This window comes from Eublepharis macularius, chromosome 6 (genome assembly GCF_028583425.1).
Source record: "Eublepharis macularius isolate TG4126 chromosome 6, MPM_Emac_v1.0, whole genome shotgun sequence".
NCBI classification, from domain to species: Eukaryota; Metazoa; Chordata; class Lepidosauria; order Squamata; family Eublepharidae; genus Eublepharis; species Eublepharis macularius.
This window is the reverse complement of record NC_072795.1, coordinates 41,605,741-41,627,646: the sequence shown is the minus strand read 5'-3', so window position 1 is coordinate 41,627,646 and position 21,906 is coordinate 41,605,741. Positions and strand designations below refer to the sequence as shown.

Here is a 21,906-nt window from a genome sequence, read left to right as displayed (position 1 = left end):
CACTCTGCCACTACATGAAGAGGATCACTGTCTGACTAAATGATTGAGCCAACCTATTTTGTATGTCCCATGATATTCTCAAACATTTAAAAAAATAAAAGTAATAGACTTAATTCTTTTTAAATTCTGTCTCTTATGGTGTTGTAGATAGTTTTATTTTTTTTAAAACACAGTATGGGGAAGCTGTGTGCAATTTTACATTATATTATTCCCTCACATTGTTACAAAATAAGTCATGACTTTTGCCTTTCACATAAATTTCAGTCAAGCATTTGATACTGTGTTTCAAAAAGTTGCTTCTAGAACAAAATTACAAGCATTAGACCAATTTCACCCAGTATTTTCTAGCTCTATCCCTGAGAAATTGGCTCCTTGAAATTACACAATGTATTTAAGATATTTTTAAAACACTGTTTGAAAGTATACACAAACAGTAAGGCAATCAGGAATTTGAAAATATCTCTGGAAGCATTCTTTAAGTTGGAAAGCCCCTTGAGAGATTCTTAAACTACATGTCTCAGTGACTGTAGAGTGTAACGTGCATAAAAAGATGTCACCTTTGGCTGGGAATCAGAAACAGTTTATTTAAAGAATTCCTTGATACATTGGTAAAATGTTTATATCCAGAGGTAAAAGGCCATACACTAAAAGGCCAAATGACGCACCACAAATACACTTGTACATAAAATTCACTCTTCTGAGTGAAGACGCTGTCAGAAGCAAGTGGCTGATCTGCAGCAGACAAGATGGGTGAGAGAACTTAACTCTCTTCCTGCCACTTTCCCACTGGAACGCTCCCCTCTCCCAGCCACCATTCCCCCTCTGTTGTGTCCCAATTTATGTTTCCAAGGTAATCCTACAGGTGTTTAATGTAGCTCGGAGGGAGTTCTAATAGAAAAGCACTCAATGAGGAACAGATGAAGGAGGTTGGAGGAGAGAAGCTGAGATCTATACTGGACTTCTGTCCCTCCTTTGTTACAGGTAGTTAAGCTTAGCCATAGCCAGAAGCATGAGCCTTTGGAGTGAGCCACAGGCTCTTGGTCCTGGCTCACAGCCTGTCACCCTGAGTATGCTATTTCAGCCCAAACTGCCCACACATGAAGCTGCCTGAATCAGGTCATTGGTCTATCAAGACCAGTACAGTCTACTCTGATTAGCAACAGCTATCCAGGGACTTGGGGTTTCTCATCACCTACTGCCTGATCCTTTTAACTGAAGGAGCCAGGGACTGAATCTGGGGCTTCCTGCATACAAAGCAGATGCTTGTCCACTGAACCACAGCCCCCTCCCCATGATGTTGAAGTGTTGTACTGTTTATATGTTCTATTGTTGTTTAACTGTAATTTTGTCCTCGTTTTAAAAGCTGCTTTGAGTCCCCACTGGGGGAAAGCAGCTTCATCACCTCTGTTGCTTTTCTGCTGGAAATCACCCATTAATGGTGGAGCTTGCTTTGCCAAGAAGAAGCATATGCTTGAGTGTAATGCATAGGCTGGCTCTTAGCATACTGCATTTTCACTACACAATGGCACCATTCTAACCACATATAAAACAGTCTTGAAATAAATCAGCCCTCAGAACCAGTCCTGCTTCTGCTGCACAAGGAAGGCACAGCATAGACTCAGGCACTGGATATGGAGCACTGTTGCGAACATAGACCTTGATGCCAGCACTGGAACTTGGCTTTGCTACTCACCCCTCTGCACAGTCTCAGCCACTGAGATTGCTTCTGTACTGGTGACAACTTACTTCATGGTGCAGAGCACTACTGAGGCTGGAAGACTGGCAGAACCCTACTGTTGTATTCTTACAGTCATTTAGAATCAGATGGCTGAACAGCCCACCCACACATGCCTTGCATAGGATACTGACAGAAGCAGAAGCTTATTATATAAACTACTAAAGGGGAGAAGATCAGGCACAGCCAGAGAGATATAATCCTGATACTGCTCTACCTCTGAGCTACTGAAGCAGAACAGAGAAGTAATTATTGTAGTTCTGCAACTAAAGGCAACTGTCAATGGTGCTGGATTGACAACGGCGATATATCCTATGCACTCTTAATCCAAACATCAACCAGAGAAATCAACAATGCCATTCTAAACACAGTTATACTCTTCTAAGTTTATTGAAATCAGTGGGCTGAAGCGACAGTGAATTATCCCAGTGTGGTTAAGGACCTTTCAAGAATCATGGTACTTCTCCCTGCTTGTTACCATCTAAAGATCTTTTTGTCACCGTGGTACTTATTTGCCAATAGATACCAACAGGAATTTCAAGTACCTTGTATAGAACAAATTGTTTCACAGCAGACCCAAATGATTTATCTCATAAAGAAACTTTCAAAAGGACCGTATTGCCAGAAGCCCTTTAAGAAAGAATTGGAGAAACTGTTGTACATTTTCATACATAATTGGCACAGGGGGCAACTGGTTTCTGTTCAACAACTGACAGAATAGCCAATAAGAATTTATTATGACATGAGTGATTCCCAGTGAGATTTCCAGATTCCTATTAGTGTACTGCAGGAGCAACTGCATACTAGTCTGTTGAGTTGTGTGTCAAAGCTCTCAGCTGTTGACCCATTGTATAGGCACTGGGTTCTGCTTTCAAGTGGATTGTTTTATGTGTAGCAAAGGCTTCTTCCACTGGTTCATTGATAGTGGCAGTGTGAACTTTATTGTGTCCACTGTGGTGCTTTTCAGTCCATTTGGTCCCATAAGAGAAACTGTTTGGTATTGATTTTAGAAAGCAAAATGAAGAAAAGACACTTTTTAAAAACATTCAGTAAACTGTTTCATACTTTTCCATTTTCAATGCCTTTTTCTGCTAATGTCTTTTTCTTTCCAATATAAGGCTGGATGAGCAATGACAGGATTCCCACCATATAAAGCAAACCACATATGTAGAAAGAAAAGTCATATTTTTGGGTGAGGTCATAAATCCAGCCTGCAAAACAAGACAAAAGCAGTTATCAATATAAGGTATGGTTAACAGATCAATGAAGAACACAACATTACTTGATCTAATCTTAGGAAGATTGCTAGTTGGCACCATCATTTATAGTTGATTCTCCTGGACCTCTCAGCATCTTTTGATACCATCAACCTTCTGGATGACTTAAATGATCTGATAGTTGGGGGCACTTTGTGATGTTAGTTCTGCTCTCATTCTTCCAGTAGGATACAGAAGGTAGCTTTGGGTATGTTGTTTCTTTGGATGGGAACTCATATGTGGGCTACTCCAAGGATCTATATAATACACTACTGCCATCTCTGTATTTCTATATTATTTATTTAACATAGTTCTATGTCACCTTTCTGTGTGGCTCAAAGTGGCTTAGGATAACACAAAGTTGGCCAGAAACCTGGCTTTAAAATACTAACATAGTTAAGCGCTATTAAAACTAAGTCAGGAGAGAACCTGCCTAAACAAGACACTGCTAGCTAAAATTCTTGCCCTAGCATTAATAGATCTCATCCACTTCAAGGAGGGAAAAGAGAGTAAACTTTATTGGGAAGATCTTAAGGTTCATCTCAGCTCATATAAAGAGAGGTGGTTCTACAGGTATGAGGGACCCATTCCATAAAGGTTTTAATAGTTAAAACCAGCACCTTGAATTGGATCCAGTCACAAACATGTAGACAGTGTAGCAGTGTAGCAGCTATAAGACCCATTAATAGATGGGATTACAGATTCTGGATCAATTACAGCTTTCCAGTCATCTTCAGGGATTACTCCACATAGAACACATCACAGTAATCTAGTCTTGATGTTACAGGAGCATGAATCAGGGTAACTAGATCAGCTGTGTCCAACTGGGTGAATTTTCCTAGCCAATGTAAGTGAATGAAAGACAAACAAGGAGGCATTACTTCTATCCATTTGCCATCTGAGATCATCCACCAGTTCTACCAGAACTGCCTCAATTCCATTACCTGGCCTGAAGCCAGATTGAAATGGCTCAAGAACAGACATCTCATTCAGGAATACCTGAGTTGCTTTGCACTCATTCTGTTTATTGAGGACAGTGATGCCTTGAATTTAATTACTGTCTGCTTAAGGTTTTTGTAGATAGTCTTCTTCTATCGCCAATTCAGTTCTAAATTCTATTTTTTTACTGTTTTATTATATTTTGTATCCCACTTTGTTCTTGACAAGTGAGTCAAGATCTCCCAAATAAACGAAGAACCGCATTTACCTGCAAACGGTGGTCCAAGCAGTGCAGATATCCCATTGGCACAAATTATGATTCCATAGGCATTTGCAAGCTGCTTAATCCCTACCAAATCTTCAGTGACAACAGGCATAAGGGAAAAATATCCACTGGAAAATCCTATGAGGGCACAAACCACAGCCAGTCCCACATAGGTATGCATTAATGGCAAAATAAGAATGCAGATGACAAGTGTAACGTTAGCTGCCATGAAGACATTCCAAGCACTGACACAGGGTGAATCAGAGATGATTCCAAGGATGACCTTGCCAAAAATATGAACAATGGCTATAATTGAGGTCAAGGGAAAGATGTCATTCTGTGCAGACAGGTTATACTGTTTGACTATTTCTGGAAGATGGATAAATGGGATAACAAAGGTACTGTATGCAAACAAAGCCCAAAATACAAAGGCTGCAAACATTCTGTTGGTGAAGAGGGACGCAGCTCCAAAGTAACTAGCATACCAGGTCCCAAAGCCCTTCTGGATTGTAACAGTCAGTCGGCTCACTGTCTTCAGAATGCAAAGGACATAGATGTTCTTCCCTAGCTGGGTTTCATCTTTGCTTTCCAAGGCTGAAAGACTCCCAGGCTTATGATCCTTGCTTTGTTCTTTTTCTTCTTCACATAAGACACCGTTAGAAGTCAGTGTTTCTGCCGAACAGGAAAGCCTTTTCGAGTCTTTCTGAGTTTTGTTGCTGTTTCTGTCTTCCTCTTTTTCAGTAGTTTCCTCCTTGTAATAAATTGGACGCATGAGTGCTCCACAAACACACAGGTTCAGACAGACTGCACCTTGGATGAACATTGCATCTCTCCAGCCAAACTCCATACAAAGATATTTCAGGAAAACTGTCATCAGGAAAGCACCAAACCCTGTCCCAGTTGTACTGAGACCTTGAGCGAGGGCTCTTCTCTTCTGAAAGTATTCTCCCACCATGACAACAGCAGGCAGGTATACCATGCCACTCCCAATACCTGAAAAATAAATGTTCCAAAATGATTTAGGCCATTATCTTCACTGTAGTCATTTCCTAAGCAGACAAATTAACATAAAACAAAAGCTAGTATGGTAACAGATAACGATGGGGTCCTGTAAGTATGCTAGCAGATGGTTGGCAGTGCATGGCTTTGTGCTATCACAGGAATCTGATGTGGGACATGGAGATACTTTAAGGTTGTGTTTTGGGGGGGGTGATATAGTAATGGGTAGAGGGGGGAATGAAAAACAACACATCCTAAACACACTGGGTGATATCTAGTAAGCTGTGAATAGAAGGAGTTTATGGAATATATTTGGGGTGTCTGGTCCTTTAGGATAAAGGAGCAGTTCCCCACCAAGTTCAGCTTCTTGCCACATGCCTCCTTTACAGTAAAGCCTTACTAACTTAATATCAGAGATTGCAGGTTGTCAGCTCCCCCCTTAATCAGTCTTAGTCTTCTTGCTTGCTTGTCCTTCTGGACCTCAGCCAATTTGACACTCAAGCTAGAGGGCTCCCCCTTCCCCCCACTGCCATTCTTCTTAAAAGGTACCGACTCTTTTCTGGGGCATAGCCCATGGCTGCCCAATTGAAAACTATAAAAAGAGGGTAAGGCATATTAAAATAAGAAAAAATGAACAGGCATGGTCAGTGGATTCTTGTGGAATTTATTGACCAAGCAGAGACACACAAGGGTAGCAGAACCCATTGCCCAGTTTCCAATTATAATAGTAAAGCAGGAAAGTTAAGAGTCTCTTTACACAAGACATCTTACATGGGGATGCTCAAGTGACTTACTTTCTGTGTTCTCTGTCTCCCTAGCAGTGCATGTGTATCCACAATGGGAGAACAACTGTAAGAGTTGTCACTTGAGCATCCCTGTGTAAGATATCTTGTGTAGAGACTCTGGGGGATTCCGCATGATCAATTTTGATCGGACTTTCTGAGCAGTCATGCTGCGGTGGAGTCCTACGAATCCACTTCTCCCCGATTCCACATTAGGCTTTTGTTTCGCATATTTCACCGGCTCAAAGTCCATCATGCGGAATTTTTGACAGGATAAAAATCGATTCCTCATCGCTTTTTCTGGGGGAAGTGTCGAATGATGCACATCTTAATTCCCCCCCCCCCCAAAAAACGTTGCTACACATAAACGTTGCATCAAACCAACACATTAGAAAAGAATTTCTCACAAAAAAAATTGCTACACATAAACGTTACATCAAATATATTGGATAGGCCAGAGCACTTCCTGCCGATATTGTGGAAGAGTATTGGCTATTGACATTTGGAGGGAAAATTGTTAACAATGACCCCGCGTCTATCTTTCCCGCTTTCTTTGTGAGCAGTGTGGTTTAGTGATAGGTGTTGTGTTGAGGACGGTCTCTTTCTCCCTCCATGAAATGCCTAGACCACTAGTTGAACGCTGAAGTCCCTCCATCACACTTTCACTCTACCTCAGAAGCTGTCAGCTGTCAGCGAGCAACAAGTAACACATTTGGCGTGTTGTAAAATGGACCCGTTATTGGTCAGCTGTTGTCACGTGACACAGGATATGTTTCTGCATAGATTTGTAGAAACGTTGCAATGTTTTTTTACATTTTTTTTTTAAAAAGGGGGAAGGGAAAGGGTAGTGGGTGTAGCTTAGAAAACATGATTGGCAATCAAATTAAGTTGATTCGAAGGGCGAGAGAAAAGGGCAAGGGTGGGGAGAACATCGGATAAAGAATTCCGCATGATTAAAATCCCTAATCTGCTGCGCATGGACAAATAAGTCTGGGGAAAGCAGGATGGAAAAAAAACGGACAAAACGTGCAGTGACTTCGAATCTGCTGCTAGGATTGCCCTCCCACGTGTGGAAACACAAGAAAAAATCGAGGTCATTTAGAAGCTGAAGCAGGGAAAACCATTCGTGCGGAATCACCCTCCAAGTGAAGGCTGAGTCAATGGGTATGACTTCACTTTGCTGTGCTTTGCTGCTCAGGCAGGGTCTGGCCTGGCTGGGGCCTTTCCTGTGCCATCTGGTAAGGAATAGGGAGAAAATGGGTGTTTGTTGTTATTGAGCTGTGGAGTTGATTGTTTCCTGGCTCATGAAGCCTGATAAGGGAGAGACAGAGGATGTGGTATGATTTTATGGTAAAGTTATGGTAAGTAGGGTTGCCACGTCCCTCATGACAACTGCCATGGAGTGTGCAGGTACTTGCCCTTTCTCTTTTTACAAGCGTGCACTCCTGCGCAGGGCTCATTAATGTCATTTCCAGTATGACTGGTGTGATTTTTAAAGAATTGGCCCCAAACACAGTGTTTTTGCACTATGTCTGGCACAAGAATCCTATGCTTGGATGTTTTGTGATAGCCTTTCTAAGTGTAACTTTAATTTAGTACATCTTAATAGAAATAAAATGCTTTTTGCATACTCACACTTGGTCAAATTGCCTCAGGGCAATGCAGATTGGACAAAGGAATCTCAAACCTTTCCCCTTTTTGCCTTTTCATTGAAAACAAATGTGTTCTTTCAAAACACATTTTTTTCAACAAAAGTGCAGATTTCTTGCCCAGTATACCAGTGTCATTAACAAAATCAGGCAGGAAATTAAGAGTTAGATTCCTCTGCAAATTGACCAAATGTTAAGTATGCAAATGCCATGTTATTAAAATTAAGATACACAGAATTAAAGTCACATCTAGAAAGGCCATTTTAACATAATCGTATACATGTTTCCATAGAAGTCTCACTGTGCTTAGTAGTCATTTCTGTCTGTTATTAGTTCCTATTTCAGTGCCAACTGGCCTTCTATCTACCTGACTCTTACACCCCTATGTGTAATGTGTGAAAGCTTAGTTGCAAGGGGAGTTCTGTCTAGGTTTAATCTAGGCTATAAGGTGTCATTATTTATGGCACTCAATGTTATTTATTATTTTTAAGTATGGCACTTAGCCATACTTAGCTGCCCAGACAGCTTACAACAAAAGCTAAACATTTACAAAAATAGCCTTATAACATAAAAATCAGTAACTATACTAAAGCCAACCAAAGACCTTTAAAAACATTAGGGTCAGCAGCAAGAAATCATCTATATTCATTTTGGAACAGAGCACGAAACACTTAACAGGCAGCAGAACATTTAAAACACACCCATATATAATGCATATCCCAGCCAGCAGCATAGTATGTACGTAACCTAAGATCAGGTCCTGTATATAGCCAACCCATGATTTAGGAGCTATTTTTTCTGGTTTGCCACATCATCTGGGTTTCATGAATGACTGACGAGTCTGATGTCTGGCACCAGAAAGACCAAGAGTAGTACCATTTTCAAACCCTTTCAGTCCCTAAAACTAGTATCCAAGAATTATTCTATGAGCCATGCTGTACAGTAGGCAACTCATCTAATTTCTACTGCAGCAAAGGGATTTTATTAAACATCAAAGAATCAGGCTGGAGCTGATATATCACCAATTCTTCAAATATAAAACCAAGCACATGGTGAACTTGGTCTGCTCTAAAGAAATAAGCTACCCTACATTGGGGGGGGGGCGGTTAGGAGTAGTGATGTTTACTGAAATATTTTAAAAATATTTTAAACTGCTCTGTTTTTCTGAGTTAACAGCTGGAACTGTTGTTTTTATTCAAGTTCAAACAATGCTCTGTGAGTTAATTGACTTAAATGGGTGTAACAGAAAATGCAGTCTGGTCATATGTCAACACCATTGCATCATGTAGGAGAAGAAGTAGACAGTTTCAGACTAACGGACCATTTACTTTCTGCATTAGCTATTCCTAAGCATTTTCTCAGCTTCAGAAAGAATTCTCCTAGAGTTTTTTTCTCATTCCAGGAACGGAGGAAAACAAGAAAAAGATTCCTCCTATTACTCTAATAGGTATGAAGTGGTTTTAGAAAGGGAGAAAGCGAATATTGATTCTGGGTAAGGCTACCAGCTTCCAGGTGGTGGCTGATCTCCTGGAATTACAACTGGTCTTCAGATGACAGAGAGCAGTTCCTCTGAAGGAAACGGCTCTTCGGAGGGTAGAATCTATGGCAGTATATTTTACTGATGGCCCGTCCCTCTCCCAAACACATCCTCTCCAGGCTGCACCCACAAAATGTCCAGGAATTTCCCAACCTGGAGCTGGTAACTCTAATTCTGGGCAAGCCCTAACATGAGGTAGAGGGAGGCAACTACCTCAGATGGTTTTTCTGTGCCATTAAGCAGAGTCAAACTTGTTGGAAGAAACAACATCTGGTGTACAAAGAGAAAGAGAAGAAAATCCTACAGGGGCAGCAAGGGGTAAACAGATAGGAACATGAGGACAGCACCTCTCTTTCTATTGAGGGTTACTTCCTTGTTATGTCTCCAGATTGGTACTCTTAGGGCAGTATCCTGCTTCTTCTCAGAACCACCCTCTCTCTCTTAGTCAGCTAGATAGCTAGGCACTATCTCTAGCTCTCCTCTTTACTAACAAGAATGTACGTTCCTAAAACTTTATTCTTTAATCAGTCCGTATGGCAAAGCACTCTGCCAACAATACCACTTGTTTCATTTGTTTTTGTGCTGCAGTAGGCCATTTGGATATTTCCACTAATGGTGCCAAAACAGCTTGGGCTTTCCCTGCTGCGGTCTACCAGTAACTGATAATTTTGCAGTTGCTGCTAATTAATCATTCCCATTCCCACAATCAGCTCTCTTCTACACATAGCAAAACACAGTTTCCTTTTTATGATCCTATCATTTTCCTATCCCTGCACTGGCAACACAAGAAGGATAAGCTGAGTGTCAAAGACTGCCTCTATCCATCTGTAGACCAAGAGTAAAAGTATTTCTTGGAAGCCACCACATGTTGCAAATCTCTCTGTTTCAACATAATGATTACAGGGCAGGTCAGCAGCTCTCCCCAACTCAAAGGGTTGGAGCCTAACAGTCCATTCTGCTGCAGCCAGCACATTTGTCCTTCACAAGGAGCATTCCATCTGTTCCAAAGAACTGATAGAAGAGCCTCATGTACTCATGGAAGGCTCATTGTGCTGGAGGAAGATGCTGGTACCAGTGGAACAAACTGGTAGCATCCAGCCCTAAAGGTTGCAGTCCTATAGTAGCACTTGTTTATGAGGATTGAGTTTTCATTCTTTATTAGAAAGTTTTATCACATGATTTTTTGGAATCTACATTACTTTAGAGTTCCAAATACAAGACAGATTCAGATATATTATTTTACTGTTTTTAAATAAGAAACACTGCCTGGTTTTATAGTCCAAGGTTGCACATCACAATAAGCTCCAATTAAACTGAAGATGCATGAAGATGGCTGCTTGCCATGTCTGTATGCATATCTCTCCCTACTTTCATGCACAGAGAGTGATTCAGGATTCCTAGTTTGAAAAAAAAACAGGGTTGCACTTATCTGTAACTGTTGTTCATCGAGCAGTCTTCTGTGCAGGTACACCTGGGATCTGTGCATGCACAGGCCAGCCATGGACATTCTAAAGCTCCTAGAGACGTGAGATGCTTGCCTAGCCTTTTTGCATGCTTTTCCCCAGGCATGGCTATAAAAAGCTGGTGAGCTGCTGTCCCCCTGTTCTCTAAGCTGCTGGTTCAGAAGGAAGGTAAGAAAAAGAGCTCACGGCAGGAAAGAAGAGAGGGATGTATACCTGCACAGAAGACCACTCAATGAACAACAGTTAAAGGTAGTGCAACCCTGTTTTCATTACCATGTCTTCTGTGCAGGAGATTAGCAAGCTAACTTACCCCGGAGGAGGACATGAAGCTCTTTAATGGAAAAGATTCTTTAGGACTGCTTTGCCAACAGTTGCATCCCTTCTGGAGTCCATATCAATGGCATAATGTTTGATGAATGTAGATGGTGTTGAGCAGGTGGCTGCCTTGCACAAGTTGACTAGAAGGATGCCCAATTTGAAGGCAGATTAGGTAGATTGAGCCCTCATGGAATGAGCCTTTATATGTAATGGGCATAGTTATTTACACTGGTTGTAAAGTCTTAATGAACCACATTATCCATTTTGAAATAGTCCATGGAGAGACTTTCCAACCCATTTTGCTCCCTTTAAATGACAAAAAGAAATGAGGGTCCTTCTGGAAAGAAACTGTCCCATCAGAAGAAATACAAGGCACACTTAACATCCAGAGAGTGCAGAAATCTCTCTGTGTCATCCTGAGGTTTCAGAAAGAAGAGAAGTAGGACAATGTCCTGGTTCATGACCTTTGGAAGAAAAGGGAGGCTTGAATGGTGAAAACCTTATCTTAGAACATCTTAATGAAAGGAAGGTTGGATCTCAGGTTTGCAATTCACTCACCCTTCTAGCTTATATGGCCACCAGGACAGCTATTTTAGCTGGCACCATTTTGAGGGGGTAGGTAGCTATGGGCTTGAGAGTTTATGCATGGTTGAAGTGACAACTGAGAGACTCCATTGGAGAATAGGCCTGGATGCTGGAGGATATAGATTTGCTAGACCTCTAAGGAAGTACTTGCATTCTATTTGGGCAAAAAGGGATTTTCCATTTATGTTGTAATGATAGGCAGAAATGGACCTTAATGGAGGAATTAGCCAAACCCTGGTCCTTTAACCGGACCAGATAGTGTAAATGGAAGGCAATGAGGCAGAGACAGGATTCAGATTGTTATCTTTGGCTCAAAGAGAAAATCTTTTCCATTTGGCTTGATATGATATCCTGGTAGACAGTTTCCTAGTCTCTAACAGGATATTTTGGACTGAGGAGGAAAAAACTAATTCAGGGGAGAGATGAACCATGCTGGGAGTCTGGGGGTTAAGGGAAAATGCCCTGTGCCATTTGAAATGGAGTGGCAAACCAAGCCTACCTCAGTCAGTAAAAAGCTATTATTGTCAAGGAGTGTTCTTTCAGCATCTTGTTGAGTGTTAGAGTCATAACAGGCAGAGGAGGAAATGCATACAGGAAAGTGCCTAAGGAATCTGAAAGGTGTCTCTGAGAGAGGCCTTCCCTTTTCCTGCCCTCGAGCAATACTGTGCACAGTTCTTGTTGAGGTATGTGGCAAAGAGGTCTATGGTCAGATACCCCCCCCCCCCCCCGTTCAGGAAGACCGGAAGGAGGAACTTCATGAGTATAGACGTTTGTAATTCTGGGATTCTGACCAACTCAGGGCATCCATCAGAACATTGTCCTTACCTGCTATGCGTATGGTAGAGAGACTGACTCGATTCTGGATAGCCCATTCCCATATTAGTGAGGGAGCGAGCTAGGGAGGCTGTACACCCCATCTGTTTAAGTAATGCATAGCAGTTGTATTGTCCATACATATCTTAACCATCTTGCCCTCTACTAGGCATACAAAAGCTTTCAGCGCATACCTTGAGGAGGTTGATATGCTTAGATAATTCCTGAGGGGACCATGCTTCCTTTACCTGGTTGGTCCCAGAACAAGCCTCTCAACCTGAGAGAGGACCTTTGAAGTCGCAGACTTGTCCAGATGTTCAGAATTAAGTTTTGCCTTTTAGCAGGCAGCTCTGACTGGTATAGAGGTGGAACTGATGAGGATACATCAGGAACAGACTGGTCCTTAACAGTCAAGCCAGGAACCAAAGTGGCAGGAGGAACTGAGGAGGCCTGTTCTGGGCACTGTGGTTCTTTATCTGCAGCCATGTGATCGGAGTTGGCAAAGCCCTTCAAGGCTGACTCCCTAAGTGCTACTTTGAGCTGTGACACCCTTTCATGGCATACTTTGGACATACATTGCTTACATATTGCACACAGTAAGATGTCATGGCCTTTGCCCAGACAGAAGAGGCATTTGTCGTACCCATCCAATTGAGCCATCTTCATCCCACAATGGGAAGACTTCTTGAAGAGGGCCTTCAATGCCATGAGACTGAAGGCCCTGACTCACATACAGCATGATGTATCTAAGGAGCAGAGAAAGTAGGTGTCCTTCTTCAGCAGAGGTAAAAGTAAAACCAAGGGAGGAAGCTGCTTACCCAGACTTTTATAGCTGTGCCAGGGGGGAAAGCACACCAAAAGGCTAGGTGAGTGTCTCACGCCTCTAGGAACTTTAGAACGCCCACAGCTCACCTACTCATGTACAGAAGACATGATGAAGAACTCAAGTGTTACCCTAAATGGGGGGGGGGTTCTCTTTGTGAGTTGGTAGACTTAGCATACAAGGAGAATTGGGGGGATTAGCATAGAGCAAGAGGGGGTAACTAGCAAGATCTCCATCAATGTATACCAGGATCATTCCCTTAGAGTACTCTCTTTGAAAGAACCAGACAGGTATTCAACAGGAATGGTTTTATTAATGGGAAACAATAAAGCAAACATACAGAGAACACATACATCATACAGCTACACAGAGCTAACTAGAAAGGCAGTGAGGAAAAGGGAAAGCAGCTTCAGGGAAGAGCGATATTTACCAGTCTAGGAGATAGAGGATGTTTGTAGAGTAGCAGCAGAGTGGCCTGCACTTCATGGCAAGAATGAGGCTCAGACATGATCTGAGGGTGTGTGGATGGGTCCCAGAACACATGGCAGGGCAGTCCAATTATACTGTGGAACATAGCCTGGGGCAGGATCACGACTTCTGCCCAAAAACAATAGCTTAATGGCTGTCTCCAGAGGTGAGACAATAAAATGGGAAAGATGGTTGTTGTGGGTTTTCCGGGCTGTATTGCCGTGGTCTTGGCATTGTAGTTCCTGACGTTTCGCCAGCAGCTGTGGCTGGCATCTTCAGAGGTGTAGCACCAAAAGACAAAGATCTCTCAGTGTCACAGTGTGGAAAAGATGTTGGCAGGTCATTTATATCTACTCAGGAGGGGTGGGGTTGAGCTGAGTCATCCTGTAAGAGTTTCCCACGGTGTGGAATGCTAATGGAGGGAGGCTTCACTGTATCCTGAAGAGGTTCTTTTGCATATGGATTGGTACTTGATGTGCTAATCTTCTCTGCAGGGCTATTGTCGTGTATAGAGTGTTTTGTTAGCCTGGTGTTTTTCAGAACTGGAAACCATGCTCTGTTCATTCTTAAGGTTTCTTCTTTCCTGTTGAAGTTTTGCTTATGCTTGTGAATTTCAATGGCTTCCCTGTGCAGTCTGACAAAGTAGTTGGAAGTGTTGTCCAGTATTTTGGCATCCTGGAATAAGATACTGTGCCCTGTTTGAGTTAGGCTATGTTCAGCCACTGCTGATTTTTCAGGTTGTCCAAGTCTGCAGTGTCTTTCATGTTCTTTTATTCTTGTCTGGATGCTACGCTTTGTGGTCCCGATGTAAACTTGTCCACAGCTGCAGGGTATACGGTATACTCCTGCAGAGGTGAGGGGGTCTCTACTGTCTTTTGCTGATCGTAGCATCTGTTGTATTTTTTGGGTGGGTCTGAATACTGCTTGAAGGTTATGCTTTTTCATAAGCTTTCCCATCTGATCAGTAATTCCTTTGATATATGGCAAAAATACTTTTCCTGTAGGAGACTGTTTTTCCTTGGTTGTTTGATTCATCCTGGGTTTGATTGCTCTTCGGATTTCATTTCTGGAGTAGCCATTTGCCTGAAGTGCGTGGTTTAGATTATTAATTTCCTCATTGAGAAAGTGTGGCTCACATATCCGTCTTGCACGATCCACTAATGTTCAACTAATGTTCAAACTTCAACAGGAAAGAAGAAATCTTAAGAATGAACAGAGCATGGTTTCCAGTTCTGAAAACCACCAGGCTAACAAAACACTCTATACACGACAATAGCCCTGCAGAGAAGATTAGCACATCAAGTACCAATCCATATGCAAAAGAACCTCCTCAGGATACAGTGAAGCCTCCCGCCATTAGCATTCCACACCCTGGGAAACTCTTACAGGATGACTCAGCTCAACCCCACCCCTCCTGAGTAGATATAAATGACCTGCCAACATCTTTTCCACACTGTGACACTGAGAGATCTTTGTCTTTTGGTGCTACGCCTCTGAAGATGCCAGCCACAGCTGCTGGCGAAACGTCAGGAACTACAATGCCAAGACCATGGCAATACAGCCCGGAAAACCCACAACAACCATCGTTCTCCGGCCATGAAAGCCTTCGACAATACAAAATGGGAAAGGCTTGATTGAACCTTCTTGGGTATTACTAAAAGAAAGAGAGGTGATTGATGACCCACAATTGTTGGCTGGGAAGGGCTGTCAGATCCCTGAGTAGCCTTGATTAGGAAAGTGGGTGAGGGAAGATCAGAAGGGTATGGAGAAAATTAACTCTGAAACTCCTGGAAGATCTTTTTTGTCCTTACATCTTTGCACATCTCCAGGGTGTGGGGCTGCTAGCCAGTCCTGCCTTATGTCTCATGTTCCAGTCATTTTCCAGGCGGATTGGGAACTGTTCTGTCTAGCCAGGCAATGTGCCATGTGCTTGGAGCACACGAGGAGAGGGAGTTATGATATAGCCATATTTATTCACAACTCTATTGGTGTGAGGGTATGGCTTGACTTCTAACACAAGTTTCTCTTGATGGGACCTTGGAAAACCACACTTTATTTATTCTTTACAAGCCAGGATTCTATACCTGGATTAAACTATGATTTAGAATCCTGGTTTGTGGAAAGCAGACAAATTCCAATTTTTCAGGGAGTACTATCAGTATGCCACAGAGGAAGTGGAGTTTGTTTCAATTCCAGAATCTTTACTTGTGCTTCAGGAAAGAAGAGCAAGATGTATGCATGAGCACAGCTGCAAGCAGCATTCATGAACAACTTTAGCTTCAGTGGAGCTTGTTGTGACTTCAGAATGCAACCGTACAAGTTTTTCACTGCTTGAAACTTATGAATTGGCTAGTCGGTATAAACAGCTGTCATCCCTCCTTCGGAACAAAGGTTGTTTGCTATTTTTAAAAAAGACTACCAATAAAGTACATAGAGCCAGTTAAGGAAGTGCATATCAAATATGATTAAATACATTGTCCTGAATCAACCCTGGTGAATATTGTTCAGAAAGATCAACAATGTGAAGACAAAAGTTTCCCTGAAAAACACACTACCTTAAGCGACCCCAAGAGCTATTTAGCTTCTTAACCTTGTACAGCATGATTTATACAAACATTAACATGCTTTCTGAGGTTAATATCAATCAGCCATGTATATTGTGAACAGTATAGTATGAACAGTTCCTTCTGCTGCTGTACAGGAATTTTGTCATGAAGCAAAGTTCAGTTGTCCTGGGACTATTTAACAACCCATTTTAGTGCACCCTTTAGTGCAATTCTAAACAAAGTTATACCTTTCTAAACCATATTGAGTGAATGGAATTAGGATGTAACACTGCTTGGATTTGCACTGTTCACTGCATCTTTGAATACAATTCAAATGCATCATCCTGACACACACCTTTAGATCACCAATGGGTAGTTCTGCAGCATGAAAGGTCACAAAGAATAAGAGAAGGAGCCCAAAAGTTATAGCTAGAATTTGTATTTCGAATTGCAGGAGAAAGAGACTGTTGCAAGAATAAGTACAGGAGGTCTTGGAAACTTAGCTATCCAGCTAATCTGAAATACTTCGTCCTGTCTGTCAGCGCTGACTATATTACCTGAATCAAAGAATCTGTGCACTTGCTCTTAAAACACACCAAAATCCTGTATGCACAGGTATCACCATTCATTTCAATAGAGGAGGCATCTTTTCATGTGTACCCATATGTACAAAACTGCCCCTCTGACCAAGTGAATGAAGAAACCCTTAGAGTTGGGAAGTTACAGACTTGGTGGTGTTTCTGAGCAATCAAGGACAGGTGGATCAGGGTAATAGTCTGATTCTGATGTATACTTTACAGAAAGAGACAGAAACTCTCATTGTCGTAGTCTGCCTTGGATCTCAGTGAGAAAGGCAGGATGATGATGATGATGATTCAAAATGATGATTCAAAAATAAATAACTTACCTGCTGTAACTCCAAATGTAATAAAGAGGTAATGTACATTTGAGGCATAGGAACTTAATATCCATCCAACAGCATTCAAGATTCCTCCAGTTATTGCAGTCTTCCGGCATCCGCAGGTGTTAATGAATAAGCCGATAAAAGGACCTATGAAAGAAACGAAGAATTAGTTTTCTACTCAAGATTTCCACCAGATGCTCAGTAGCAATCAGCATTCTACCACATCGTCAGTTCCTCTTTCCCTGATTCCTCCCCCTCCCCCCAAAGCAATTCATAGCTATAAATTTATATTCAACTGAGTAACGGGATACAGTTTTTTTCTGTGCCAAGAAGGTGGGCAGAAGGATGAACCACAGCACAGCCTAACACACAATTGGGTGCCTGGCAGCTATCAAGATCCATGGGGATGTATTTAAACTTCATTAGCTATGGCTGCTCAGCTAACCTGAAACACTTCCTATAAGACCCTTAGAGGTCATGGCTTCCCCTATCAAAAAAAACCGGACCTTTTGTAGTATACCACTCCAAGTCACATAACTTCTGTTAGCTGACTTGTACCATGTATTGGTTTGTGCCCAGTGCAGTGGTTAGCAGTTTGGTCCATAAATATCAGTACTGCAGTAGGTGTAGCACCAGTTGCTGTGAATGGCTCTATCCCATGGCCTTGGCCTGAAGTGGCATGCCTGGGGTAGGAAGGGAACCATGGCCTATGGCAAAAAAAAAATGATAATGTTTCTTAACAACTGCAGATGTTTCCTCAGTGTGTGTTTATGGTTAGGAAATTTCTCTGAGAATTTGGGGGAGGTCATCTTTCCCAGAAAAAGACACACTGATGTGTATTTGTGTGTGTGAAGCAGGAGCGGTCCTGAGTTTTGGAATACACAGGGAGACTGGCAGGCAGGCAGTTATGAGTTGGCTGAAGCAACTTGGGAGTACTGACAATCTCTCTCAGGATCGGATGTGGGGTGCCAGATCTGCTATAGGAGAGCCTTTTTGACCACACTTCTTTGGCTTCTTATTTGTAAATAAATAAATGTTACAATAATAGCGTCAGACTCTGAGGCAGTCTCATCTAAAAGAAACCAAGGCAGGCAGTGCTGCCCCTTCAACTTCTTGCTATATGGGAAAGCATGGATCACATAGTCATACTGTATAGTGTCATGTCTGAGCCCCATCCATGCCAATACTAATGCTGCCACTGACTTGTTGTTCTGAATCAATGTTTCATACTATACATTGATGTCATATTGCCAATGCCATAACTGTCTCTTTCACAGGCTTATTGCAGGTGCTTATCTAACCGACTGTAGAAACTCAGTACTCATGACCTTGTATACTACCGTGCATTGCTATGTCTTGCTTTCTCAGTGACTCAACATGATAGTACAAATATGTGAGATGTTCTCACACCAAGTGTGTGCCAAAAGTCCTGTTTACTGTTGGGAGGGGGAAGAAGCAAATGTGTGTGTTAAGAGGAAGGATTTTTCCACACAACACTATTCCTGTCAATCTTGCCTTCACTGCTTAGATGCTTACCTTGCTTCTGAGTAATTCTATGGACATATATATGGAAATGATTTTATTTCTGAATAAAACCATTTAACCATGAGCCTGGACTTCTTGTTGCAATGGTACAGGGATCTGTCTGCCATATCCTGTCATCCATAGCTTGACATATAGTTCCAAAGCATGTTGTGAGCATATGCTGTAGCCTTGCTGACCACCCATCATCCCCTTGCCGGACACAATCATGACCATGAAAACAGACTTCTCAGATGGACTTCATTTTCCAGATCCTCTTCAGTTAGGCATGTTCTTAGAGACACAATAGGACCTTCCAGAAGCCAGCCAACCTAACATGCTGAACCTCCATGATATGCCTCTATCCTGACTGACCTAGTGCAAGTGGAGAGGCTGCAAGGCCAATATGAGCTCAGTGCAAACCAGTTCTGAAGACGGCCATCTCTGCCTGTACTACACCCATGCATAAGCCCCAGCAGCGCCCTCTTGAAGAAGCCACCTCCCCAGGTTTCAGGGTGCTGGCAGAATCGTGTCCACACATGCCAGCATAAGGTCATAAGCAGCCAAGGAGAGAGAACCTGTATGTAGGCCCACACGCCCTCCAAAATAGGTGGAAATTGTATGCAGTTTCAAATGTAGTATTTGAAACTATACACACAGCTGCAAGGGATGGATGTAGAAATTCATCTCAAGACACCACATGAATACTTTTCCTTGCACAGTTCCCAGTGCATTGTGGGTAGTGTGCTTGGAAGCTTGTATTGGCCTTGCTGGATCAAGGTACCGATTGGGGGAAAGATAGCAATTGTGCCTGATATGGGGGGGGGGAGGAATAAAATGACTCCACTGGTGTAACCTGCTGCTTTTTCCACCTTCCCAATGACTTTTACTCACCCATACTGCTAAAAGGAAGCAGCCTTTAAGGAGTGCAGAGAGAGCAGTATTCCTTATATAGTTTGGGGTATAATTTTTTACACAAGTAAGAGGAACACCCAGCAGTCAGTCATATGAAAATGACAAGCCAAAGAGTACACATCTGATGAAAAAGTGTCTAAGGTCAAGACTAACGAAGTATTTCAGGAGGCCTTTCCACAGTTAGGAAAGTATGCATTGCTCTGTAACTGAGAGCAAAGAAATTGTACCTTTTCGCCTCTCAAATATTTTGTGTCCCTGAAATGTTTATGCATGAGCAGCCTCATGTTACCTTGTTCTTATTACAGTAGTTGGGATAGCCATAGCATGATTGTCATAGGCACCTGTCTGTAACATCACCGGCTACAACCCCATGTGTATCTTCTTCAGAGGCTGAATTCCTCTAAAGAAGAGAGAGGACTCATGGCATTCATTAGAAAGAAAGAAAAAACATGAGTGTTAAAATGCTAGCAAATCTGTGCACGTCTGTCCCCTTTCAAATAGGAATTCTAAAAAATACCCCAACCAGTATATCCAGTATACAGCAAGACTGCTTTTCTCAAAGTATTATTCAGGGACAGAATATCACACCGTTAGTGCTGATGGGAGAATAAGGAAGGTTTTTTCCCAGGTGTCTTTAGAGAGGCTTTTGAAGGAGATGAGTATATAGCTCTTGCCAACCTCTGTGACTTGAAAACATTCTTATATCCTGACTTACCTTCTTTGTTAATCATTAATTAACCACAATATGTCTCGACATGGTCCACTGAGTATTTGCCCTGTATATGTTGTTCAGGAATTGTTTTCTGCAAGGTTGTCAAATGCAAACCAGTAAACAACAGCGGAGAAGCTGAAAAATGCCTATGGTGGAATGTTACTCTTCAGTTCATGAGTTATTCTGTTTCCTATGGGTTAAAGTCTGCCCTAGCTTGTTAATCATGCAGACTTCAGTGAATGCTCTGGGACTGCAGAATTTTCATGTGGTCAAGATAAGGAGGCATATGAATCTCTCGTGTTACTGGCAGACATTTCACTGAGCAGATCAAGGTGAAGCATGTTTTATTTCCCCGTGATCCTGGTTTCAGGGTAAGAAAAACTCCCAATTTGCAATTTTCCCAGGCACCTTCATTTGGACATCATGGCTACTTGACTGAAGGCTGTTGGACACCAACTATCGTCAGTGTGAGAACTAACTTGGGGGTTTCCACAGGGTGCAATTTTACCCCCAAGTTATTCAATCTCTATGCAAAGCCTTTAGGATAAATCATTTATAATTTTGGAACTGGGTGTCATTAATATGCAGATGACACCCAGCTCTATATTTTACTATCCATATTCTCTGGTGATGCAGTAGAGGTATTGAGTTCCTGCCTGACAGCTATGGTCAAATGGCTGAAAGTAAAAAAAACTGAACCCAGACAAGACAGAGGTGATACTGATTGGGAAGGTAGAGATATTGAAGGATATGGCACTCCTCACTCTTGATGAGGTTCAGTTGATCCTTCCTAACTTGGTTAAGAGCCTAGAGATTATACTGCTAAAGAAGCAAGTTAATGCAGCTGAAAAAACACCTACTTCAAACTCAGTTTAGCCCGGAAGATGGCCCCCTAACTTGACATGGCTGATCTGGCCACCGGAATCCACAGGACAGTAACATCAAAACTAGACTACTGTAACATCTGTAATGTCTTCCCTTGAAATCAACTTAAAGACTCCAATCAGTGCAGAACACTGAAGCTCAATTACTATTAGGAGTTAGGCAAAGCATGCATATTTCTCCCACTCTGCAGTCACTCCAATGGCTTCTCATCAGTTACTGGACTCAGTTAAAGATTTAGGCTATCACATACAAAGCCCTTCATGGTCTTGGTCCCTCATATCTCTGGGTCACCTCTCTACCTATGGCCTGCCATGGCACTTCTCTCATCTGAACAGGGCCTTCTGCAGGTGCCACCCTATATATGGGGTAAATCAACAACTGCCCATACACATGCATCCACCTTATAGAATAGCCTGCCTAAAGTGGTCAAGAAAGTTCTCATTCTCCTGGCTTTCCTCCAGTTATGCAAAACTGAATTATTAAGGTGGGCTTTTTAACACAACTAACAAGACTGTGCTGTAAGGAAATGGTTCAGAGAGATGTGCTGGAAAGGGATAGGGACTGTACCCTGAACTACTGTGTACTATCTGTTGCTGTAAGTACACTCCTACTAGATAGTTCTGCATCATATAATATGTCACGTCAATTTGCGTATGTTTTGTTTCATCTCTGCTTTCAACTCTGTATCAGATTTCTGCTTGTTTTCAAATTTCTGCAATCCTGACACTATTGTATTATTTATTGAATATCACAGCCATTGATCATGTTGACCTACCTTAGGTAATTCGCCT

General features: G+C 42.1%; 1 protein-coding gene across 2 annotated transcripts in view; it reads right to left on the bottom strand.

Annotated features, from left to right (window-relative positions):
- Positions 1 to 564: 564 nt before the first annotated feature.
- Positions 565 to 21,906, bottom strand: part of SLC16A14 (solute carrier family 16 member 14) — a 31,283-nt gene continuing 9,941 nt past the window's right edge. For both annotated transcript variants that reach the window (XM_054984194.1, XM_054984195.1), the window contains 3 exons: positions 17,086 to 17,229; positions 4,199 to 5,188; positions 565 to 2,946 (listed from right to left, as the gene is read on the bottom strand). In XM_054984194.1, the coding sequence (XP_054840169.1) occupies positions 2,795 to 2,946; positions 4,199 to 5,188; positions 17,086 to 17,229 (1,286 nt within the window). In that variant the 3' untranslated portion in view covers positions 565 to 2,794. The remainder of the gene's footprint in view (positions 2,947 to 4,198; positions 5,189 to 17,085; positions 17,230 to 21,906) is intronic.